The sequence below is a fragment of the Geotrypetes seraphini genome, chromosome 16, assembly GCF_902459505.1.
Source record: "Geotrypetes seraphini chromosome 16, aGeoSer1.1, whole genome shotgun sequence".
NCBI lineage: Eukaryota > Metazoa > Chordata > Amphibia > Gymnophiona > Dermophiidae > Geotrypetes > Geotrypetes seraphini.
Genome location: NC_047099.1, coordinates 53,817,286 through 53,844,454, shown reverse-complemented (window position 1 = coordinate 53,844,454; position 27,169 = coordinate 53,817,286). Strand labels below are relative to the sequence as shown.

General features: G+C 40.3%; 1 protein-coding gene across 16 annotated transcripts in view; it reads left to right on the top strand.

The window, feature by feature from the left end:
• The window catches only part of SYNGAP1 (synaptic Ras GTPase activating protein 1), a 134,457-nt gene that overhangs the window by 2,941 nt on the left and 104,347 nt on the right, over nt 1–27,169 (top strand). For all 16 annotated transcript variants that reach the window (XM_033923702.1, XM_033923710.1, XM_033923699.1 and 13 more), the window contains one exon: nt 26,965–27,056. In XM_033923702.1, the coding sequence (XP_033779593.1) occupies nt 26,965–27,056 (92 nt within the window). The remainder of the gene's footprint in view (nt 1–26,964; nt 27,057–27,169) is intronic.

Here is a 27,169-nt window from a genome sequence, read left to right as displayed (position 1 = left end):
AGCTAAACTTGCTTCAGAGAGCCAATGTTTCACTGGTGTCAACAGCGGTCAAACCATGAGGGGTCAGTCTCGTATTAAAGAGAGCCAGAGTACAGTAATTTTTTTTTGTGGCGCTGGGCGGTTAGCGCTTGCTGACCTTAGTTAAGTGAATGAATTGTGAATGTGTGGTTCTGATTGTTGAAAAGGCCCAGGACTTGTTTGTGAATTTGACAGTAGCTACGGTGTACTGTAAACTTATATACCTCTTCATTTTTATGGATGGATTATGGAGAGAGAATAGTGGAGCCTAAATGTGGAAGAAGCTCTGGTGGTTGCAAGTGTAGGCCCACTTTATTTAAACATTTATATTCCGCATATCCTGCAATTCTAGGCAGAGTACAATAAAACATTCACAGAGTAAAAGATACAAATAACAAATTACAACATTAGCATACTAATCATGTTACATAAAACAATAAAGGAAAAAGAAGAACAAAAAGTTAAAAAAAAATCCCCATCTCAAAATGACAATATTAACTATATTGGAGTCATAGACATGAAGAAGAGTGAACAAGACTGAAAAAAAAAGACGTCTAAAAGGAATTCTTTGTCTCATTTTTTTGTACTTCTACGATTATGAGTGGCACAACTCACTTCTTGTTTTAATTATGTGTGCCCAGAACATTGTATCTGTCCAGCGGTACAGGCCCAGCCTCTGAGAAAACTGGCAAAGATAGCACTTTTTTGCTTTGTATTCCTGCAAAGCCTTCCAGTGATAGGGACAGCAGAATGAAGAAATAAGACTACTGTATAGATTTCAACATCTCAAAATGTCTGTTTCCCCACTGTCAAAATTTCTCGTTGCAGCCATTGTGAGTTCAAAATCTTTACTGCAGATGGTGAGAGAGAGAGTTTTTGATTGTCTAGGCCTAGTATGCTTTGGATATAAATTTGTTACAGGCTGATTATGAGATGTTTCTAAGGGTCAAGCATGAGGGTATGAAGGGTTATCTCTTGTCCAGAGTTCAGTGCTGAGATGGCAAATGTGTGGCAAAAACAGTGAGGGAAGCGAGCAAGCAGAAACCACTGTTACCATAACAAAGATGAATATTCCAAGAGGCAGCTCTCACATCGCATATGGTTTCTATCTCTATGTGGCAGATGTCCAACTTTTTAACTCTTTCTGAAAGCTTGATTCTTCTTCCAGAATTTTCCCATCATGGTTTAGGGACCATATTAATGCTGTACTATAGACTGTTTTCTCATTCTGAGATTTTGCTTCTCTGTCTGTGGTTAACTAACTTGAAGATCTCAAAAAATGTACTAGTAACCTTCATAGAACTGGGAAATCTGGAAAGGCACTGGAAGTCTTTGAAAACCAGTTTTCTCCATATATGAAATTCTGTTCCACCTTTTTTAGAGCATGATTCTCTTTTTTTGTTGTTGTTATTGTTCTTGGTTTGACAATTTCTTCCTGTTTCTTATGTTTCTGGCACATTCATAGTACCAGCATTAGTATCTGACACCAAGTCTTCATTTGCAACTACCATTTTTATAAACTCCTTTCCCCCACCCTAAGCTAGCTTTTGTAACATTGGTGCTGAGCCAAGAGCAGGCTGCTGCTCCTAAAGCAACATGCACCCTGAGTCTGGCCACTGAGCATAAAAGAATTATACTTTTTTCCATAGGGACTGTGAATGCTTCTTGGCTATAGAAGCAGAAGCGGGTCTTCATAATTGAATTCAGGTCTTTCATAGGCCATTGAGGCCATAGACTGGTCCTCCTTTTCTTTTTAAGTGCATCAGGAGTATCTATTAACCCCCTTCCTCATCTACCTATGTCAATAGCTCAATCTATAGGGTTCAGGTCACCCTTTAAAAGTTTCAACCTCCCTAAGGCCACTAGCAGTAGATATTCATACTATTCCAAATACCTAGTCACCATAATTTGAAAAAAGATATTTGGGGCACACAATCAGAGGTACCATAGAGGCTCTAATAATAACCTCTGCTCTCCCTGCAGCTAGTACACTTATGGGGTGTTTCTGTGCCTTCTGGGAGTATTTACATCTACCTATTTACCTGTACTGTCTGCATTTGTGAAATCAAATCACAGATCATGTGATGTGTATGCAAATAATAAAGTAATTAATTTTTCTCCATAAAATCAAATTTTAGTTAGACATTTTTAATGGAAGTTTCACTGCACACAGGTTGAGCATCTTGTCCAATCACATTAATAATGGCATTTTGGATACTTGTATTTTTAAAATGTTTTTGTGATCCTTGTTGAAGACTCTAGGTCAGTTGAAACCTACACTGGATAATAGAAACATAGATATATGATGGAAGCTAAAGGTCAAATGGCCCATCCACAGCACCCACTATCTCTTCCTCTCCCTAAGAGATCCCATGTGCTTGTCCCACTCCTGAGTCTATCACCTTTTAACTTCATCCTATGCCCTCTCATTTCGGAGCTTCCTTTCAAATGAAAGAGACTCACCTCATGGTTCTGGCTAATGTAGTATGGACTCAGTTTACTTCTAGGAATTATACAATTTTGTGCTGTGTATTTTTTCTCTTCCATTTCAATTGGATCTGGTCTCTGTTGGGCTGCGGTGACATTGGCCTTCAATGGCAATTATCTGGGGATTTTCCCCCTCTTATATCCTGCTCATAGTAACATAGTAAATGACAGCAGATAAAGACCCAAAAGGTCCATCCAGTCTGCCCAACCGTACATGCTCTATAAATTAATAATTTAATTTAAATGGTCCTTTTTCTTAGATATTTTTGGGCCAGAAACTTAGAGTTCTGCCCGGTACTTGTGCTTAGGTTCTATCTACTGGAGTCTCTGTCAAAACTCACTCCAATCTATCTAAACTATCCCAGTCGAAACCCTCCCCAGCCCATCCTTAACTGAATGGCCATATACGGGTCACAGACCATTCAAGTCTGCCCAGTACTGGCCTTAGTTCTTCAATATATATCATTATTTTCTGATTAGAGATCCTCTGTGTTCATCCCATGCTTTTTTAACTCTGTCACTCTGTTTTCCTCTCCACCACCTCCCTCGGACATCAACCACCCTCTCCGTAAAGAAGAATTTCCTAACATTACACTTGAGTCTACAACCCCTCAACCTCAAATTATGCCTTCCGGTTTTACCATTTTCCTTTCTCCTGAAAATATTTTGTTCCTCGTTAATACCTTTCAAGTATATGAAAGTCTGAAGGGTATACATATTCAGGGCTTCCAGTCTCTCCTCATACGTCTTTTGGTGCAAACCTCCTATCATTTTTGTTGCCTTCCTTTGGACCGCTTCAAATCTTCTTATATCCTTTACCAGATATGGTCTCCAAAATTGAACACAAAATTGAATTCTCCAAGTGGGGCCTCACCAACAACCTTTATAGGGGCATCAATATCTTCTTTTTTCACTGGTCATGCCTCTATCCATATAGACTAGCATCCTGATTGCCTGGTCACACTGATTCTTTGCCTTTAGATCTTTGGACACTATCACTCCAATGTTCCTCTCCCCATCCGTGCATATCAGTATCGCACCTCTCAGCACATATGGCTCCTTCCGATTTCTAATCCTCAAATGCATTACTCTACACTTCTTTGCATTGAATTTTAGTTGCCAGATATTAGACCATTTTCTAACTTTTGCAGATCCTTTTTCATTGTTTTCCACTCCCTCCTTGGTGTCTGCTTTGTTATAAATCTTGGTATCATCTGCAAAAAGGCAAATCTTTCCTTCTATTGAACAGGTTTGTCCCCAGCACCGATCCTTGAGGGACTCTGCTACTCACTTTTCCTTCCTCCAAGCGAACTCCATTAACCACCACCCTCTGGCGTCTGCCCGTCAACCAGTTTCTAATCCAGTTCACCACTTTGGGTACTAACTTCAGCCCGTCAAGTTTGTTCAAGAGCTTCCTATGACATCGGCTTTTGATTGCAATTTTCTGGGGATTTTTTCCCTCTTATATCCTGCTCATGCATACATTGCTGTGGCAGTCCTTGGCTAGGGCTGTTTATCAGGATTTTGTGTAGAATTCTGCAATCATAAGACCCCATCTAGGCACTTGGTGTTGCTGCTATGGGGGACTGGGTCTTCTTCCATAGCATCCTCGGCTGCAGCTCACCACCATTTTTTTCAGCTGAATTAAATCATATGGAAGAAATGAACTTGAGCTCTCCATGGATAAGTACAAACTGCTGTTATTGAGTGAGAGTACCCAAGAAAGGGACTTGGGGTAATAATTGACATGACAATGAAGCCGTTGGCACATTGCACAGCAGCTGCTAAGAAAGTGAATAGAATGCTAGGAATAATCAAGGAGGGTATTACAAGCAGAACAAAATAAATTATCCTGCCGTTGTATCGGGCAATGGTGCGCCCGTTCTGGAGTACTGCGTCCAATATTGGTCGCCATACCTAAAGAAGGATATGGCGATACTCGAGAGGGTTCAGAAGAGAGTGACGCGTTTGATGAAAGGTATTAGAGAGACTGGGGCTTTTTTCGCTGGAGAAGAGGAGACTTAGAGGGGATATGATAGAAACTTACAAGATCACGAAGGGCATAGAGAAAGTGGAGAGGGACAGATTCTTCAAACTTTCGACAACTACAAGAATGAGAGGGCATTTGGAAAAATTAAAAGGGGACAGATTCAGAACCAATGCTAGGAAGTTCTTCTTCACCCAATGGGTGGTGGACACCTGGAATGCACTTCCAGAGGGCATGATATGGCAGAGTACGGTATTGGAGTTCAAGAAGGAATTGGACAATTTTCTGAAGGAAAAGGGGATAGAAGGGTATAGATAGAGGGCTACTATAGAGGTCATGGACCTGATGGGCTGCCGCGTGAGCGGACTGCTGGGCATGATGGACCTCTGGTCTGACCCAGCAGAGACACGGCTTATGTTCTTATGTAACCCTTGAATATGCAAGCTTAAAGTGCAATTTAATATTTTTGGGAAGCCTGAGGGCAAATGTTTGGGCAAACTGGATGGGATAGTTTGTCTTACTGTGCTACTATGTATTTAATTGGAGAATGGGCAAAAAAACAAAAGGAATTGACCCCAAAATATCCAAAGAGAAGAAAATCCAGAGAAAACCAAAAAACCTCTGTGGAGTGACGATGTTCCAAAATGGACTTTATTTGAAAGTGTCAAAGTTACAAAGGTACACCGAAATCATCCACATAAGAGCCTTGAAGGACCTAGTCCGCTAGGGATACAGGACCCAACACGGTCCGCGTTTCGACAAAAAGTCTTCTTCGGGGTCCCTGGGGTCCTATAAAGGTGAGTACGTGGGAAACAATTGTGTGGTGAAGAGGAAGTGAGACTGCTTAGCCCCTTTCTATTGCAAACGCAAGCAGTGTCTCACTTCCGGTTCACCACACAATTGTTTCCCCGTAAACGATCCTACAGCCACTTCATTCCACATCTCTGGAACCAACTCCCCCCTCAACTCAGACGACAGAACTCATTATTGACATTCCGTAAAATGGTAAAGACCCTCCTCTTCAACTAAAGGTCACCCTCAGTCTTCACCCCCCTTAAGCCCCACCGCTCCCTTCTCTCCCCTGTCTATCTTCTCCCTAAAATTCAGTATTGTATTCCTCTTACTGGAAAAGTCCAGCTATCTTTTTTGTTGTACTAGGCCCAACTTCTTTAATTGTATTTCTCTTCCTGGAAATGTCCAGTTATCTTTTTGATGTAATCCGCTTAGAACTGCAAGGTACAGGCGGAATATAAGCCATTAATGTAATGTAATGTAATAGTCCTCTCTAAGTCTGATAAATTGTATCTAAACTCAAATAACTTGTACTTAAACTAAACTACTTATACTTAAACTCTTCTCTTAATTTGCTGTATACTCCCTATATTTAAACTACTGCACAGTCTTGTATGTCCAAACATTTAAACCTATTGTATATCTTATATGTCTAATTACACTCCATTGTGTATGTTCACTTGTAGACCGTTCTGAGCTACTGGGAGGACGGGATAAAAATCTAAATAAATAAAATAAAAATAAATAAAATAATAAATAATAAATATTTTTTCCTGAGGCCCTCCAAGTACCTGCAAATCCAAAATGTGGCCCTGCAAAGGGTTTGAGTTTGAGACTGTCATAGAGGGTTAAATACAGGTTTCTGGACCTGATGGGCATGTAGTAATACTAGTGAAGGTTTGTGGGAATAGGGAATAAAAACCGAGTTTAATCCCAACAGACGGGGACTGAGTGGTAATATTCTTTCGAAATCCAGACATGATATTTAACAGGCCTTCCAGACTTCATCTTCACGTTTGGCATGATGGAAAACTGAAACTTGGCGCTTTCAAGATGGCACCAAGCTGGAGAGGAGACTTTGAGAAGGGGTGTGAAATCTGAGCTGTAAATGTTGGATGGTCATAACACAGGGCATGAATTTCACGGGCTCGGTAGGATTCAGTAGGATGACATTTTGTCATAGGTCATATGCATCCTCTTGTTTAGAGATCTTATGTGCTTTCTCCAAGGAAGAGGAAGGGATTATTGTAGCATGTTTCACCTTCTCACTTTGCGTTCTACTGTTTGGCTGATTTTTTGACTCTGATTAATGGTAGTGTAACAAATGCCATGCCTATACTATCCTTTTTAAGTGCACTAAGAGTTCTTTCTGAAGGCATATAGGCACATATGTTGCATCTGTGTGCCTTTATAAAAATGACCTTAGGGAAAGTAAATTCACCCTTTCCCTTTTCCATTAATAGCTCACCTGTTTGTTTGTTTTTTTATTATATAAAATCATAGATAGTGTAGGTTATAATTTTTTCTATAAATAAACCTGCATGTATCTTTCAACTCAAGCTAGCCTCCACCTCTGAGAATGAATGCACATATTCATTCAGAAAAGAGGAATACATTTACTCCTTTAGAAAATATTTTTGTGGACAAAGCTGTGCTTTACTAATGGAAATAGTTTTGATGAAATTATCCAGCAATGTGCACAGAACTTAACCCAGATACTGCTGAGATGTTTCCAAGGGCAGATTCTGCAGATGGGGCTTCAGTTAAATACTTCCTTTAGAAAATTAGCCTGTATGTATGTAAAAATCACTTCACCCTTTGTTGCCTCAAGTACAAAGCCGCAGTAGCAAGTCCCTTGCGGCCCGTGCACCGAAGTCCACTCAATTACTGTGGGCTTTGGTGCATTTTTAAAAGAGGCCCTTAGCTTTGTAAGTCTGGAGATGGTAATAATTTGCCTTGAGCTACCATTGAAAAAGCATGAACTAAGGGTGTGCTAGCGTTATTAGCACACGCAGCAGATTAGCGCATGCTAACCCCGCACTACGCGGCTAGAACTAACACCAGCTCAATGATGGTGTTAACATCTAGTGTACATGGCATTGTAGCGCGCACGATTCCGTGCGTTAAAGCCCTAACGCAACTTAGTAAAAGGAGCCCTAAATGTGTTTTCAAATTAAAATTAAAAAAAAAAAAAATCAGAAGAGATGGGTACACCAAAGAATGTTAAACATAAGCACACACATTTTCTGGTGTAAAACAGAAATAGGTACCTATATCCTATTGATTTGAGAATGCAGCAAAACCCAAGAGTATGCATGTGTGTTTTTACTGTAATTTTCAGTGTCGACACTGAATGGAACAAAATCTGTGAGTACTTTTTACTAAAGTTCTTTTCGCCAACTTTGAAAACGAAAGTACACAGAGGTCTATTTTGCTTTGAAACTTGTGCTGGATACAGAATGGAAATTCACACGCGGCATTAGTTCTTCAGTCTCCATATTTTCCCAGGAAGGCCTGTAAAAGGTGACATCAAAAGCCAGATGGAGGCTTTTGTGCACAGAGGGAGGAATGGTCAGGAGGAAAAAGGAGGTGAGAGTGTCTCTATGTAAAACTCTGGTGAGACCTTATTTGGAATCCTGTGTACAAGCTGTGGAGAGTGGAGGCTGCCCTTCAAACAGGAGGGCTGCTACTAGAATGTTCTGTGGTTTTCATCATAAAGTACCATATATATAGGGACAGATTTCAAGATTCACAATATAAGCTTTTGTTCCTGGTGCATTGGAGGGTTAAGTCACTTGCCCAAGGTGCCACTGTGGGAATTGTTCTCAGCCCACTGCACTAACCATTGGGTTACTCCTCCACATTTAAATAGTTCCAGGGTATAAATGCTCAGAAGGCAGGCTTTTTTCATTTGAACAGTGTCATAGAAAGAAGGTGAATAGACTCAGCAGTAATTTAAGAAAACAATATCTTTATGCAAGGGGTAGTAGATGTGTGAAACAGCCTTCTGCGGAAGTAGTAGAGCTAACTGTATCTGAATTCAAGAAGACATGGGACAAGCACAGATTATCTCTTGGAGAGAGGAAGGGATCATAGAGTTAGTAGTTGGTGTGGATGGGCAGAATAAATAGGCTGTTTGGTTTTTATCTGCAGCTCAAAGTCCATGTGTTGTGGAACACTGCACTTTCAGCCACACTGAAGAAGTACATTTTTCAGATGGTTACTTTATGAATTATTTATTTTAAAAATTTCTACACCGCCTAAGACCTAAGCAGTTTACAAAGAAAACATGCATAATCATGTGAACACACATAGGGCTCCTTTTACGAAGCTGCGTTAGTGGTTTAACGCACGTAATAGCATGCACTAAACTGCCGGCCACGCTAGACGCTAATGCCAGCATTGAGCTGGCGTTAGTTCTAGCCGTGTAGCGCAGGTTTAGCATGCGCTAAAAAGCTGCGTGCGCTAAAACTGCTAATGCGGCTTCGTAAAACGAGTCCATAATCAAGACAACATAATACATTGACTCATCAGAATTAGCTAACATACTAAAACTAGTCAAATTTCAGTAAAATAGGCTATCAAAATCTAATCTAGTAAAAAGCTCTCACAAACAGATGTGTTTTTAATTGCTTCTTAAAAGACATCTTGTTCTTACATAGCCTCAAACATCCTGGCAAAGCATTCCATTTCAGAGGATCAATCGCCACAGAAATGGCTGTTGCTTGCGTCTTCTTGTAGTGGGTTTCATAAGAACATAAGCAATGCCTCTGCTGGGTCAGACCTGAGGTCCATCGTGCCCAGCAGCCCGCTCACGCGGTGGCCCAACAGGTCCAGGACCTGTGCAGTAATCCTCTATCTATACCCCTCTATCCCCTTTTCCAGCAGGAAATTGTCCAATCCTTTCTTAAACCCCAGTACCGTACTCTGCCCTATTACGCCCTCTGGAAGTGCATTCCAGGTGTCCACCACCTGTTGGGTAAAGAAGAACCTCCTAGCATTCCTAGCACATCTATTGATAGCTTCTAAATTTATTAAAATTTTGTTAAGGCGGCTTTACATAATAAAAAAAAGATACAAAATATAGGGAACAAAGAATGCCAAGGACTTTACATCAGGAAGACATCAAAAGACAGACTTTCTTGACAAATGTGACTAACCAAAATGAAGGAGGAGGTGGAAGAACTACAATCAATAATAGGAAAGAACAAAAAGCGGAAGAATGGAAGGGTAGGGGAACAAAAAAGCTCAACCCGAATGGTTCAGCTAGCCAAGGAGACTAGATTAAAAGGAGCTTCCTGGCAGATTTTTCTTTTGTTAATTTTCATTGTGTCTTCTCCCTTGATGGTAATGTTAATAAGGCATTTATCTTATATTCACAAAGATTAATAATAATAATTAATAATAATTTTATTTCTTATATACTGCTATACCATAAGTTCAAAGCGGTTTACAACAAGAATCATGCAATGAGAGTATGCGGTGATTACAACAAGAAGCATATGTTTAGAAGAAGATACATAAGTTTGGAGCGGTTTACAGCAAGATACATAAGTTCAGAGCGATTTGCAAGAAGATCCGTGCAATGAGAATACGAGATGTATGCAGCAAGCAACCAATGATTACAGCCGGATACAGAAGTACAGAGCGGTTTACAACAGGGTACATGAGCTCGGGGCAGTTTACAAGAAGATGCATGTAAAGAGGATGGGTTTACAACAATATGCATGTAAGGGGGGGTGGGAAGAGAAAGGACTTTCAGGGAATTGTCAGTGGAAGAGTGGAAGAGACTCAAATTGTGTTAAAGAGACGAGTCTTCAGTGATTTTCTGATTAGATTAGAGTGGTTATATTCAAATGGACCAAATGATGTATGGGGCAACTCTCATTTAGACTTATGCCTGGTGCTAGTCACCCATGAGGTAATGCCCGAGCCCGTATCCTCTCGTTTATCCATGAAAGGCTCATACTGATATCCATTATCTAAATGACTAGTTTCCAGCCCTTACATTCTCTTCAAGGGACGAGGACTGTTTAGCCAATTCTTTATTTATATAAGATTCTGATCTTAACATTCTAGATCAGGGATCTCAAAGTCCCTCCTTGAGGGCCGCAATCCAGTCGGGTTTACAGGATTTCATGAGATCTATGTGCCTGTGCTGCTTTCAGTGCATATTCATTAGGGAAATCCAGAAAACCCGACTGGATTGTGGCCCTCAAAGAAGGGACTTTGAGATCCCTGTTCTAGATGGTATGCAATGTTTCAATATTTGCTTTAGATACCATGGTGCTACCCCATAGATTGCTTGGTGAATAACCATCAAATTTTTGTATTCAGTTCTACTTTGAATTGGCAACCAGTGGAGACTCTTCAATACATGGCTCATTCCATGCCACCCCTGCAATCATTCTCGCCGCAGCATTTTGCACAACTAAGCAGCTTTTATAATCATGCTTCCCTTGTTGAGTCATGGGGTCTCCCTTTGAAACATAAGTATCTTTCTCCTTTTCTAGTAAGAAATGTCTCAGCTTTTAAATATCTCCAAAAAGAGGGCAGTAGATAAGACGTATAATTTTTATCGATTGTATTTACATTCTAGGTTACTCTGCTATTTTCCTGTGAAAAATGCAAGGACCCTTTTTGTTTGTTTGTGACTGTAACACAGACTTCCCCACATCACGAAGAGGGCCAGAGGCCTTCAGTGGAGGAGTGACCTAAAGGCAGCATCCTGAGGTAGTGAGTTTGAGTCCCACTGCAGCTCCTTGTGACGGGCAAGTCATTTAACGCTCCATTGCCCCAAGTACAAAATAAATATCTGTCTAAAGTAAACCACACAGAAAAAGCAGTATGTCAAGTCCCATCCCCTTTTATTTATTTAATTTGTTTTCTATGCCATTGTCCCCAAAGATCTCAGAACGGCTTACAGGTTAAACATACATATAAAATTGACAGGTTACAATTTGACATAATTACAGAACAAGTTTACGATACAAGGTTGTACCCTAACTTGATACAAACTAGGGATATAGTACAAATAGAGTTTCCAAGTTACAATTTGCATAGTTATCCTTGGCAGTGCATGTTTTTTCCATACAAGTCTTTAACCCAATGTGACATATATTGAGATCTAGAACCAATATACATTCCTCTGCAATCCATTTGTTATGGGCAAGTAATAATGGCTGGTTCTCCTATGTGTGTACGGGAGTTTGCTAAAATGTGATAGTATAAGTGACATATACATGGTGTAGCTATCATTGTCTTTAAGCCAGGTTTTAGTAGCTAGGAAGATGTCCCAGTTTTTATCTGTGGAGAGTGTGGCGTAGAGGTTAGAGCTACAGCCTCAACACCCTGAAGTTGTGGGTTCAAGCCCTGCGCTGCTCCTTGTGACCCTGGGCAAGTCACTTAATCCTCCACTTCCACAGGTACATTAGATAGATTGTGAGTCCACTGGAACAGACAGGGAAAATGCTTGAAGTACCTGTATGTAAACCGCTTTGAGTGTGGTTGCAAAACTACAAAAAGGCGGTATACAAGTCCCAAATCCCTTTCCCCTTTTAGTATGATGTTTTTGTTATTTATTGGTCTGGCATTTAGGAGGGTGATAGATATGTTTTTTTGTGGTGGGGGTGTATGAGGAAAAGGAGATTCCTCTCAGGTTGTGTTGGGAAGGTTTTTTGGGTCAGCATGTCGGCCCTGGTTGATAACTGGGATAGGAAAGCACATGATGGGTAAGAGTATTATAAGTTTAAGGTATAGCATTGGGGTTGATGAATTATATTTTTAATTTAGTTACTTTTAGTCTGTGTTGGTTAGATTTGGTTGGGCAACAGGTGGAGGGTGATTGGTGGGTGAGTCTATAAATGTGAGCCTAGGGTGGGTCTAGGCCAGTGGTCTCAAACTCACGGCCTAAGGGGCTCGCCAGGTACTATTTTGAGGCCCTCGGTATGTTTATCATAATCACAAAAGTAGAATAAAAGTTTCTCGATCATGTGTCTCTTTAGCTATAAATGACAATATTATTATTAAGACTTAGCCAAAAGGAAAGATTTATAAACTATAAAGAGTTTTACCTCATGCAAAATTGTCATTTATTTAATAAGTCAAAGAACAAAAGCAAAAACTGCAGTGATGATGTACAGGACGCCAAGTCTTTATTGGACAAACATAAAAATAAAATCATGTACCATGTAGGAGCTTTTACATCTGCTCAGCTATCCACTGCTGATTCCAGTTGTTATCCATCAGGTTTTCTTGTATTGATACATTCTAGGACCCCTGAGGAAGGAGTGTTTCTTCGAAACACTAACCGTGTCGGGTCCGACCTTGTTTGTCCTTTTGGATACAAACTGTTTTATGATTGTCCAATAAAGACTTGGCGTCCTGTACATCATCACTGCAGTTTTTGCTTTTGTTCTTTGACTTGTTATTTCACTGCAGTCCCGTTCGATACCTTTTTTTGTTTCTGCATTTCTTTAATAAGACATTTAACTATTTTTTCTGAAGCCCTCCAAGTACCTACAAATCCAAAATGTGGCCCTGCAAAGGGTTTGAGTTTGAGACCACTGGTCTAGGCTGAGTTCACAGTGTGGCTGTGGAGACTATCTTAAGAGATCTCCTAGAAGGAGTTTATACTTTAATAATGTCCCTGAAGAGAGTCAGAAGTAGCAAGAGATGAGAGGTGCATTCCAGGTGGAAATAGCTGGGTTTATATGAATGCAGGAAAGTTGTAGAATGGTCTGGGTTCACAAGCTTTAGGCTGTTTCTTAAGGTAAGAAGGGAAGGGAGTCACTTAGGTTGGGCTATTTTCAGAAGTGTCCCTGAAGAGAGTCAGAAGTAGCAAGAGATAAGTGCATTACCTTTTCATCTGGGAGTATCCAAGAGTTCTGTTTTTAGATCTATCACTTTATTATTTTTAATTTGGTTTTAAATCATCATGTGACCATCGATTTCTTTAGCATTTTTTTGTGCCGCTTATGATTACGGTTGTGACTAGGCAATTGTCATGTGACCCCCCCCCCCCTTTTTAAATTGCTGGCGTTTTTTGAACCAGTTTTACTTTTGGTTTGATCAGCTCAGAGCGCTACAGATTGTCTCTACTAGGTAAGAACATAAGAATAGCCTTACTGGGCCAGACCAATGGTCCATCAAGCCCAGTAGCCCGTTTTCATGGTGGCCAAACCAGATCCCTAATACTTGGGCAAAACCCAAGGAGTAGCAATATTTCATGCTACCAATCCAGGGCAAGCAGTGGCTTCCCCCATGTCTTTCTCAATAATAGACTATGGACTTTTCCTCCAGGAACTTGTCCAAACCTTTCTTAAAACCATGGTTTTATTTAATTCTTTCTTTTTAGTTTTAACATTCACATACTTATTTTAAGTTATTAAAAAAAATAATTTAACCCCCCCCCTCTTTTAGCGCAGGACAGATTACTGAATGCTATGCGCTGCTCCCGTTACTTATAGAGTTCCTATGAGCGTCGGGAATAGTGCAGAGCATTTAGTGCACCAGCCTGCACTAAAAACTGCTTCCACAGTTTTGTAAAAAGGTGTGTGTGGGGGGAGTTATTTATGTTTGAAAATAATCCATCTACTATTGTTTGTGTGTGTTTGCAGTCACCTTTTTTGTTTTTAGGGAGTACTGCTGTAATGAATTTATAGAATGCTGTTTTTACGTATATATTATGTGCTGCTTGATAGTTATGTATGCATTTGTGTAAGCTGCAGTGTGTTATAAATAAATAAATATAAGATCAAGACTGGAAGATCTAAGAGGACAAGAGCATTATTAAAGAAAGAAGGAGTCCCAGTATAGAAAGTCTGGGTTATAATAGTAAGAACTTTATGATGGATCTAATGTCTTGCAACCAAGAGAGGAATAACTCTTGTCAAACATTCTCTTTCTGTGGAGTAGCTTCATCGCAGTACTGTATTTTGTACCAAGTGAAGAAGAGCTATTAATCCCAGTGTAGAGAGAGTTGCAGTTAAGCAAAGTAGGAGAGGTCCAAAAAATGAAGAAGTAAATGGAGAGAGTTTGTATGGAGAAGGGGATATATAGTGCATATTTGTCAGAGGGAGAAATATGATTTCTGTACTTAATTGGTAAGATGGTTGTCTCTGGTTATCCCAAGTAATTGTAAGTTGGTATCACTGATAGAGGCAGAGTGACTAACTGAGGGAGAATTTTTACAAGAAAAATAACTGCCGTAATCTTTGTAGCATTTAGCTTAAGACCATTTTCAAGAAGCCAGTCTGCAATAGTAACAAGTTTTGATGTAAGAGTGGAGGACAAGAGGGAGGATCCAAGATAGAGCACTTAGTGTACATATACAGTGTAAACCCTAGTGACTGTATTAAGGGTGCTAAAGTGCTATATATGAGGGTTGTTCAAAAAGTATCAGACCTTAATTTTTCTTGCATAAACAAATAAAGCTAGGGGGGCGTGGTTTGGTGCATGTATGTAGATGACCCTAATGCGCATGCTTGAATTTTTTCCTGCCTATAGAAGCTGTCAGTTGCCAGCAGACTGCCAATGAGTGAGGAAGTATAAGTGAGCGCCGTCCGATTTTCATTTTTGACAAAATGACAGAAAAAGTTGAACAACGCTATTGCATTAAATTTTATATAAAGCTTGGTGATTCCCAAGTGGAAACGATCTGCAAGATTCAACAGGCTTTCGGGGATGAAGCAATGGGCACCACACAGATTAAGGCATGGTACAACCGCTTTAGAGATGGCCGCACATCAGTGGAGAGTGAAGATCGTCATTGACCAAGTAAGGATACTGGTGATGCAGGATCGTCGAATCACCAAGGGGTACTACCAAGAGGTTCTGTGTTGTCTTCGTAACGCTGTGAGATGCAAACGGCCGGACCTGTGGGCAGCGGGCAATTGACAGCTCCATCACGATAATGCACCTGCCCATTCTTCACATTTGATAGGGAGTTTCCTGGCCAAACATAACACACCTGTGATTCCTCAGGCTCCCTACTCTTCCGACATGGCTCCATGTGACTTCTGGCTTTACTTCAAGCTGAAAATGCCCCTGAAAGGGACCAGATTTCAGTCAAGAGAAAACATTATGACGGACCAGTTGCGACCAATCTCAAAAGAGGCATTCCAGTGCTGCTTCCGACAGTGGCAGAACCGTTGGAAGAAGTGTGTGGCAGCCCAAGGGGACTACTTTGAAGGAGATTAGTAGAAGATTGTTGTATCAGAATACAAGTAATTTTTATGAATATAGGTCTGATACTTTTTGAGCAGCCCTCGTAGATGTTAAAGGGACTAGGGCCTAGAAATGTGGACCACCACTGGGAAGGCCACATGCAGAAGAGAGAGGGCCATGTCAGTCTATTTTAATAGGTCTTTTTGATAGAAAAGACCTAAACCAATCAAAAACAGTATCGGTAACATTATTTCTAGTGCAATAGGTGTGTCATTCTGGATGGTAGGGTATTCTCCCCATGCTCATGAACTGTGCAGAAGGAATCAACTCCAGCTTTTTAACACTTCCTTCTTCACTAGAGGGCTCTGCTGTTCCCTTTGTTTTTCCTTTTGCACGTGAGCTGGAAGAAATCTTTCTGATCTACAATTTATATTTCTTTTTTTGTTGTTGTCTTTTTTGCATTTTTTGGCGGCTTTTGGTGGTCAGAGCTCCCCTGATCGGGGAGGGGGGGGGGAATTCAAGCTGTGCCTGTGTAGAGAAGTAGATTGAGGTTTGTAGCTGACAGGTCAATCCCTCTGTGGTACCTGTTAGTCAGCCTACAGAAACTTTGCTCACCTACTGGGTCACAGGGGCTTGAGCACAGGCTGTCAGGCATCCGTAGGGGGCTCAGTGATGTTCATCTGAGTGCTGGTTGTGTTTCACCTCCCCCACTGATGAATAAGGTGAATTGGATACACTAGTTGGTGATGTCATATCATGTAAAGATACCATTGCCATCTGCTGACGTTACCTACTTCTATGTCTGATTTATCAAACCCTGTGCTGCTGCTTGTAACCCTGGGCAAGTCATTTACCGTAATCCTCCACTGCCCCAGGTACAATAGATAGACTGTGAATCCACCGGGACCGCTTTGAGTGTGGCTATAAAACTACAAAAAGGTGGTATACAAGTCCCAATCCCTTTCCCTTTCCTGTCTGTAGAGAACCCCAGTTAGAGATTAGCAGTTTCACTTTACTGTAACTTTCTTATCACCATGAATCTTCTGGCGCTACTTGCCCAAGGCCGTAGTATAAGTTACCATTTTTGTCCCAACATTATTCCCTTCATGCACCATTCTTTCTGAAGATATTCTTTAAACTGCAAAGAAAGGATTTGTGATTAGATCCTTCCTTAGTGTCCTTCATTCTAAGAGGAATATAGCTTCTAATAATGCTTTGCTTTTAGGATACTGTGACCAGCTGCATTTAAAATGCGTAGGAGGCTGTGTGTAGGAAAATTACAAAGAGAGCGATTGATGTATCTCGTTCCTCCTCCAGTCTTAGGTTTATTCGGAGCTGTCATTGCATGTGCAGAATAAATGCACGGGTAACTTCCTCTTTAACATCTTTGGGAGTTTCTGAAGACGGGGTTACCTTCGAAAGCTATTCATAACACCTTTTTTACTGGACTAACTTAATGTAGTTTTTTTTTTTCCTTCATGTTTTTGTTTTATTTCTACATATTACCTTGAAGAACACGAGAAACCTGTTTTGGAAAATAAGGGTGGTGATCCACTTGGCTACCTGGAGAGGAAAACCATAAGCCCAAGTTGCATTAGAATAGTCAAGTTGGCCACATGAATTCTAGTCAGCAAAACCTGAGATCTCCAGCTTTGGAAAAATGCAAAGTGATGCATTTAGGCAGAAAAAATAAAGATCACAAGTATAGTATGTCAGGTGCAACTCTGGGTAAGAGCAAACAAGAAAAGGGCCTGGGGGTACTGATAGATAAGACCCTGAAACCGTTGGCATAATGTGCGGCAGCGGCAAAGAAAGCAAATAGAATGTTGGGCATGATAAAGAAGGGAATCATTAGTAGATCAGAGAGGGTCATAATGCCGCTGTATAGAGCAATGGTCAGACCACACTTGGAATACTGTGTCCAACACTGGTCTCCCTACCTAAAGAAGGATATAAAACTGCTCGAGAAGGTGCAGAGGCGAGCAACAAAGCTAGTTAAAGGTATGGAAGACTTGAACTACAGAGAATGACTTAAAAAACTGGGACTATTCTCCCTTGAGAAGAGGAGACTGCGAGGGGATCTGATTGAGACTTTTAAGATAATAAAAGGAATCAACAAGATAGAGCAGGATAAAAAGTTATTTACGATGTCAAATGTGACCAGGACAAGAGGTCATGGACTGAAGCTGAGGGGGGACAAGCCCAGGACAAACGCCAGGAAGTTCTGCTTCACACAGCGAGTGGTGGACACCTGGAACGCTCTCCCAGTAGAGGTTGCTGCGGAACCCACAGTTCTTGGTTTTAAGGGCAAGTTAGATGTACATCTCCTCGAAAGATGCATAGAAGGATACGGGTGACTAATCTTTTTTTTCGCCAGGTTACACCTGGCTGGGCCTCCGCGTGAGCGGATCACCGGACTTGATGGACCTAAGGTCTGATCCGGAGATGGCAGTTATTATGTAATATTTGTAATTTATTTTATTGATACATGTTTTAACCACACACTTTGCCTATGATGATGTACAACAAGTATACAGTAGAGTAGGTAGGGGCCTACAAATTTCTGTAACTCATGGGTATGTACTAGTTGGAGCTCTAGCTTTGTGTGATTCATAAATAAGCCCCTACCTAAACTTAGGGATAATCTTCAAACTAGTGAAGCCAAGTAATGGACTAGACAGACAGAACCACAGGAAACAGCTGATCACTAGTAAGACAAATTATATTAATACAAAAAAATCTTAGTTTTTGCAAAACTTTATTTCACCCCGTTGAAGTATAGGTTTTTGCACTGACAGTGTACACAGTTACAGCCTTTACTAAAAAAGGTAATCCTTTCAAAACTGTTCTGATTGGGATAAACTCCACAGATGCTTTTTTTTACCCACATAATTCCTCAGGTTTCAGGATGAAAAGTGTGTACAGTATTTGCTTTCAGCATGGAACTTGCCATGAGCACACAGTAGCTGCAGACACTTCTTTTTTTCTGTGTGGTTCTTTTCCTATAGAAAACAATTCATAGACCTGAAAATGAAAATTTGTATATGTTCCTCCTGCACCCTAAACGCAATCCCAGGAATGCATTCTCTGAATATATGAACACACCTTTAACCACATTGAGGTTGGGCTGTTTTCAAACAGGCGGTTTACTTTGAACATTTTAGTATATAGGGTAATTTTAAAAGCTGGAAATTGGAATGACGAGTGAGGTGATTAAATTAGCAGATGACACTAAACTGTTCAGAGTTGTTAAAACGCATGTAGATTGTGAAAAATTGCAGGCAGACCTTAGGAAATTAAAAGACTGGGTATCCAAATGTCAGATTAAATTGAATGTGGACAAATGCAAAGTGATGCACATTGGGAAGAATGACTCAAACCATAGTTACCAGATGCTAGGGTCCACCTTGGGGGTTAGTACCCAAGAAAAAGATCTAGGTGTCAGGACAATATGATGAAACCTTCTACCCAATGTGTGACAATGACCAAAAGAGCAAACAAGATGCAAAGAGTTATTAAAACAGGGATGGTAAACAAGACTAAGGGCTCCTTTTACTGAGCTGCGTTAGGGCATTAATGCACGGAATAAAGCGCGCTAGACGCTAACGCCATCATTGAGCTGGTGTTAGTTCTAGCTGCGTAGCACGGGGTTAGCATGCGCTAAAAACGCTAGTGCACCTTAGTAAAAGGAGCCCTAAGAATGTTATAATGCCTCTGTATTGCTCCATGGTGTGACATCACTTTGAGTATTGCGTTCATTTCTGGTTGCCTTATCTCAAGAAAGGACAGATAGGAAAAAATGTTTGAGTACATAAGAACATAAGAATTGCCATCTCCGGATCAGACCCTGGGTCCATCAAGTCCGGTGATACACACACGCGGAGGCCCCGCCAGGTGTACCCTGGCATAGTTTTAGTCCCCATATCACTGTATGATTCTCAAGGGAGATGTGCATCTAATTTACCTTTACCCGTATCACTCTATGCCACTCTTAAGGAGATCTGCATCTAGTTTACCCTTAAATCCTAGAACGATGGATTCTGCAATTACTTCCTCTGGGAGAGCATTCCAGGTGTCCACCACTCGCTGCGTGAAACAGAACTTCCTGATATTTATCCTGGACCTGTCCCCCCTCAGCTTCAGTCTATGTCCTCTTGTCCGTGTCACATTGGACATTGTAAATAACTGCTTTCCCTGCTCCATTTTGTCAAATCCTTTCAGTATTTTGAAAGTCTTGATCAGATCCCCTCGCAGTCTCCTCTTCTCAAGGGAGAACAACCCCAGTCTCCTAAGTCGTTCCTCATAGTCCAGGTTCTCCATACCTTTCACTAGCTTTGTTGCTCGTCTCTGCACCCTCTCTAGCAGTTTTATATCCTTCTTTAGGTATGGAGACCAATGCTGGACGCAGTATTCCAGGTGCGGTCTGACCATGGCTCTGTAGAGCGGTATTATAACTTTCTCTGATCTACTCATAATTCCCTTCTTTATCATGCCTAGCATTCTATTTGCTTTCTTCGCCGCCGCCGCACATTGCACCAACGGTTTCAGGGTCCTATCTATCAGTACACTCAGGTCCTTTTCCTGTTCGGTCTTTCCCAGAGTTACACCTGACATACTATACTTGTGATCTTTATTTTTTTCTGCCTAAATGCATCACTTTGCATTTTTCCACATTGAAATTCATCTGCCATTTATCTGCCCACTTCTCCAATTGATTCAAGTTGCTTTGGAGTTCCTCGCTGTCCTGCGATCTGATTGCCCGGCATAGCTTTGTATCGTCTGCAAACTTGATGATTTCACTGGATGTTCCTTCTTCCAGGTCATTTATGAAAATATTAAATAAGATGGGTCCAAGTACCGAGCCCTGGGGAACACCACTAGTCACTTTTTCCCATTCTGAGAACTTCCCATTTAATGCCCACTCTCTGTTTTCTGTTCTCTAGCTATTTGCCTATCCATCTTAGTATATCTCCCTCTATTCCATGGCTTTGTAATTTCCTGAGAAGTCTTACATGTGGAACCTTGTCGAACGCTTTCTGAAAGTCCCAAGTATACAATATCCACCGGTTCTCCACTATCAACGGTATAGAAAATTGAATGAATAAATACATAAATATAGTGGTACTAGAAAAGGTTCAAAGAAGAATGACCAAGATGGTAAAGGGGATGGAACTGCTCTCATATGAGGAAAGACTAAAGAAGTTAAGGCTCTTCAGCTTGGAAAAGAAACAGCTAAGGGAAGATATGATTGAAGTCTACAAAATCCTGAGTGGATCAATTTTTTTTATTCCGTCAAAAATTACAAAGTCTAGGGGACACTCGATAAGTTTACAGGGAGCTACTTTTAAAACCAATAGGAGAAAATATTTTTTCTCTTAGAGAATAGTTAAGCTCTGGAATGTGTTGCCAATGGTTAACATAGCTGGTTTTAAGAAAAGTGTGAACAATTTTCTGGAAAAAGTCCATAGTCTGTTATTGAGACAGACTTGGAGGAAGCCACTGCTTGCTCTGAATCAGTATGGTGAAATGTTGCTACTATTTGGGTTTTTGCCAGGTACTAGTGACCTGGATTGGCCACCATGATGATGGGCTACTGGGCTAGATGGACCATTGGTCTGACCCAGTAAAGCTATTCTTATGTTCTTATGACATCAAGATTCCATTACACAATACTAGCATAAGTCAGCATTGGTGCACCCATGGTTAGGCACACCCTGTTATGCCATGACTATGGCAGGAGTAAGTTGACGTGCTTTGGTGTGCCAAGTGATGCATATAAATTACAGCATTCTATAATCCATGTGTGTAACTGTTAGACATACCTCTGGCCTGCCCATGCTCTGCTGACATGTCCACTCCTTGCAGTTAAGCACTATAGCAGCAAGATGAAATTGATTGAATCACATGGACTATGAATATGCCATTGAGTAGCCTTCAGAGACAAACAGAAGATAGAGAGTAGTACACTGGAGAAAGTCAGTCTATATATGGTTGCTACTTATTGAAGCTCTACCTTCCTTACCTCATATTCATGTTCATGTCTGCCCCCTCACACCCCTTTTCTCTGTGGCCTAATTATAGATTGTACCCTACTTAGGAGGTTAATCTGATATGTGGGATGCAAAATCTGAAATAAACTTAGAAACTTGGAGTTGTCCTCAACTTGATGGTACTTGATCATCATCAACTTAGGTGGTGGCTATGTTGCCTTTTTTACAATAGGAAAACATATATGCCTACATGCCTTCCCCGTTATATGTCAATTAAAAACATAAAAATAGAGAATATGAAGGCAGATAAAGACCATATGGTCTAACTAGTCTGCCCATCCATACCAGCTACTATCTCTTCTGTCCCTTAGAGATTCGAAGTACATGTCCCAAGCTTTCTTGAATTCAGATAAACTTTGTCTCTACCTCCTCCACTGGGAGCCATTCCATGAATTCACTACCCTTTTCATGAAGAATTATTTCCTTAGGTTGTTTCTATGTCTGTCCCTTTTCACCTTCATCCTATGTCCCCTCATTCCAGAACTTCCTTTCAATTGAGACTTGCCTCCTGAGGTATTTAAATGTATCTATTATATCTCTCCTCGCCCACCTATTGAGATTTTCAAGTCTGTCTCTACTTTATGATGAAGAGCACTGACTCCATTCTGTTTATATCTTTTTGAGGGTGCTGTATTAATGCATTACTTGCAGAGGCTGCTTTATAAAATTAACTCCTTGATGTGTCGACGTTCATTGTTCTGCTTCCACTGATGGTTTCTGTTTGCTGGTACCAGAAGATTGGAACGTGGCCAGCATAACTTCAGTTTTTTAAAAGAGTTTTAGGGTGATCTAGGAAACTAGAGATTGGTAAGCTTGATGTCAGTGCAAGGCAAAAATTACCAAACACATAGATAAACATGGTTTAATGGACAAAATCAATATGGATTTAGCCAACGGAAGTCTTGCCTTGCTAATTAGCTATATTTCTTTTGAAGGTGTGAATAAATATGTTAATGTAGTATATCTAGGTTTTCGAAAGCTTTTGACAGTCCCTCATGAGAGACTCTTGAGAAAATGAAAAATCCATGAGACAGAACACAATGTTCTGTTATGAATGTGGAACTGGTTAAAAGATAGAAACAGAGTGGGATTAAAAAGGTAATTCTCTCAATAAAGGAAGATGACTAGTGGAGTGCAAAGATCTGTACCGGGACCAGTACTTTTTTTCATATTTCATATTTATAAATAACCTGGAAATGGGATGAGTGAGGTGGTCAGATTTGTATAAGATACAAAATGTAGATTGTGTGAAATCGCAGGAGGAAGTTGGGAAGCAGGAATACTGTGCAAACTGATGCACATTGGGAAGAATAACCAAAATTATAGGTACATAATTAGGAGTTGGAAGAATCAGATTTAGGGGCCATTGTGGCCGACCAATATGTTAAAATCTGCTCAATGTTCAGAAATAACAAAACAAAGCAAATATAATGTTGGGAATTATTAGGAAAAGAATAGAGAATAAATAAAAGAATATTATAATGCCACTGTATCGCTCCACAGTGGGCCACACCTTGAGTATTCAGTATAGTTTTGGTCACCATGTTTCAAATAAGATATAGTGAAACTGGAAAAGGTACAGAGAAGGGTGGCAAATGAATGAAGAGATGGAAGGACTCTCATGATGAAAGGCTGAAGAGGTTATGGCTCTTTAGCTTGCAGGGGAGATATGATTGAAGTCTGTAAAATCCTGAATGGCATGAAATGAGTAACATAGTAACATAGTAACATAGTAACATAGTAGATGACGGCAGATAAAGACCCGAATGGTCCATCCAGTCTGCCCAACCTGATTCAATTTAAATTTTTTTTTTTTTTTTCCTTCTTAGCTATTTCTGGGCGAGAATCCAAAGCTCTACCCGGTACTGTGCCTGAGTTCCAACTGCCAAAATCTCCGTCAAGACCCACTCCAGCCCATCTACACCCTCCCAGCCATTGAAGCCCTCCCCAGCCCATCCTCCACCAAACGGCCATACACAGACACAAGACCGTGCAAGTCTGCCCAGTTACTGGCCTAGTTCAATATTTAATTACTGGCCTAGTTCAATGAATCAATTATTTACTCTTTCAAAAAGAAGAAAGACTAGGGGACACTCCATGAAATTACATAGTGGCACATTTAAAATGAGGAAGAGAAAATATTTTTTCACTCAGCATGTGGTTAAAGCTTTGAAACTCTGCTTGAGCATGTGGTCAAAGCAGTTAATGTAGCTGAGTTTTTAAAAAGTTTGGACAAATTCCTGGAAGCAAAACCCATAAACTTTTGTTAAGGTAGATCTGGGGAAAGACTTTATCCTTGGGATTAAGTAGATGGCATCTTACCACTTTTTGGAAGCCTGCCATATACTTGTGATCTAGTCACTGTTGGAAACAGGCCTAGATGGACCCTTGGTCTGACCCAGGACAGGGATGCTTTTATTCTTATGTTATGGTTACTTATAGTTTCCTCTGATTGTACCAGTGTCATGAAAAGCAAATCGAATTATTTTCTTTATATCCTCATATTGCTATGAATTGATTTCAGGTTACTTACCAGAAATCTTGTAAATTACAGATGCCAGCTTATTCAATAGGGAGTATATACAGTTGCATCTCAGTTTATCCAATCCTGGTCAACATCCTGCTCCAGTTGCATCAATGGCCTAATACTGCGAGATTTACAGTTTGCACAAAGGGGCAGTTTACCATAGTGCAATAAAAAAAACAAAAAAACATTAACATGTTATTACAGCACCTTTAAGGTGCTGTCCACAGGGAGCAATTACAAGCAGAAATAAAATTACAGGGGCTTATTTACTAAAGTACACTAAACATGCACATTAACATGGAAAATAGGCTCTTTTAAAATTGTGTAGCAAAATCCATATGCATGAATGTATGTGCTGACAAGTTGTGCATTTTATAACATATGCAAATAAACGCATAGGGGCCCCCTTTGGGCACCTGGTGGGATGCTCTTCTGTCAAGGAAGTAGGCACCTAATTTTTATTTTTTTTACAAAATATTAGCACAGCTGGGAATATATATGCGTATGCACTTAGGTGGCATAAATGTGCGCACCTTTAAGTGCAGGTGATAAAATATTCTCTAAGCTACGTATATAAATGTGCACATCACCCATGCTCTGCCCAGAGTCTGCCTATAGAATACAGAATAGCACATAGGCATGCGTGTTTGTGTGCCAGGCAATAGGGAATATCAACCTCTGCGCAAATCGCGAAGAAGTCCAAAAAAAGAGCAGAACAGTCCAGGTCTTCAAATCCAAGGTAATTTATTAATATCCAAATAAAAGACTACTTTTAATCTGTGATGGCTTCACGCCATTCCTCCTATTACCTCCATGGTGTTTCTTGTTTTGTAGAAACATAGAAACATGTCGGCAGATAAAGGCCAAATGGCCCATCTAGTCTGCCCATCCACGGTAACCCTTATCTCTTTCTCTCTCTGAGAGATCCCACGTGCTTATCCCAGGCCCTCTTGAATTCAGACACAGTCTCTGTTTCCACCACCTCTTCCGGGAGACTGTCCATCTACCACCCTTTCCGTAAAAAAGTATTTCCTCAGATTACTCTGGAGCCTATCAACTCTTAACTTCATCCTATGCCCTCTCATTGTAGAGTTTCCTGTCAAATCAAAGAGATTCGACTCATGCACATTTATATTATGTAGGTATTTAAATGACTCTCAAGAACACTACCGTAGTGACAATTAAACCAAAAAATCAAAAAATGTCACTCACCAGCAGAGGGTTACCACAATAAGATCTAACATTAAGATTTAAAACAGGTGGAGAAAAAGCCTCAAAAACTTATATCACGTAGCAATCTTTGATGATTTTCAGCTGGCATTCTTATTGTCATTGGCAAAAAACTCAAACCCGTAAGACAATGTTGAAAAAGATCTAAAGAGGGAACAACCCACTACTGTACTGCCTTTTTCTGCTTTTTAGCTTTTTATAGTTTGAAGCTTGATAATTTATAAACTATTTATAAAAATAATTAAAATAATTAAAATGATTTGAAAACTTAAAAAATTATTACTGTGTTCCCTCTTTAGATCTTTCAACATTGTTTTACGGGTTTGAGTTTTTTGCCAATGACAATAAGAATGCCAGCTGAAAATCATCAAAGATTTATGAGTGATATAAGTTTTTGAGGCTTTTTCTCCACCTGTTTTAAATCTTAATGTTAGATCTTATTTTAGTAACCCACTGCTGGTGAGTGACATTTTTTTGAATTTTTGGTTTAATTGTCACTACGGTAGTGTTCTTGAGAGTCATTTAAATACCTACATAATATAAATGTGCATGAGTCGAATCTCTTTGATTTGACAGGAAACTCTACAATGAGAGGGCATAGGATGAAGTTAAGAGTTGATTTAAATGACTCTTATCATATCTTCCCTCTCCAGCCTTTCCTCCAAAGTATACAGATTGATATCTTTTTAGTTGTTATGTACAGCATATGTGATTTGTCTCATTATAAGACTCTAGGAGTGCTAAGGCAGGCCATTGGGCCAAAACATTGAGTCCTATATTTGGATATTAATATATTACCTTGGATTTGAAGACCTGGACTTCTCTGCTCTATGTGTTGTGTGAACATTTATGCAAGTAACTGGCATGTAAAAATTTACCTCCATAGAGTGGACTTAGAGTTACATCTTCAGAGCAGGTATAAATCTGTGCAAGTCTTTTTTATAAAGGCACATAGGTGCCATTGTGATCTTAATTTAAAAAAAAGGAGGTTTTAACTGTTTGTGGTCTGAGGTAGAAAACTATGTTGCAAGTGTTTTTGTATTAGAACGCAAATTTTTTCTATAAAGACTAGGGGCTCCTTTTACGAAGGCGCGCTAGCGGTTTTATTGCACACACCGGATTAGTGCGTGCTAGCCGAAAATCTACTCCCTGCTCAAAAGGAGGCGGTAGTGGCTAGCGCGCGCTATTCCGTGTGTTAAGCCCCTAGCGCATCTTCGTAAAAGGAGCCCTAGGTGTTTCTAGTTTTTCTTTCTGTATTTCTGGAGCAAGATTATTCTTGTGTAGATATGTTAAAAGCAATAAAATAAATTTTTTTTTAAAAGGAGGTTTTTATAAAAAAAACTTTGATGTAGTCATTCTTTAATAAAATGAACCTGTACTGTATACTACTGTCATATAGGGCTCCTTTTACTAAGGTGTGCTAGCGTTTTTAGCACACGCACGAAATTACTGCGTGGTACGCTTCTAGAATAATGTCAGCTAAATGCTGGCGTTAAGGTCTAGCGCGCGGGGGCAATTTAGCGTGCGCTAGTCCACACGTTAAGGCCCTAACGCACCTTAGTAAAAGGAGCCCTTAGTCTTTCATATCCCCTGCTCTCTATCTTGTACTTTCTCCTTACCTATTCTCAGTCATTGAGGTACAACATGGCGGGGGGAAAGAGTTTCTCATCCTTCCAGGTAATGTGTATTTTTTTCCTCTCTTCCAGATTATCACATTGGCCGTTCCAGGAGGAAGAGTGTTCCTGGGGGGAAGCAATACAGCATGGATCCCACAGCAGCGGCACCGTTTCGCCCATCGGTGAGAGCCGGCCACCCTTGTTTTTAAAAAATTATTTTGAATAGTAAGGTTTACTATGCAACTTTGTGTCTCGCTTTCTATGCCATTTGCTTATCTCCTGTGCTGATCCTCTT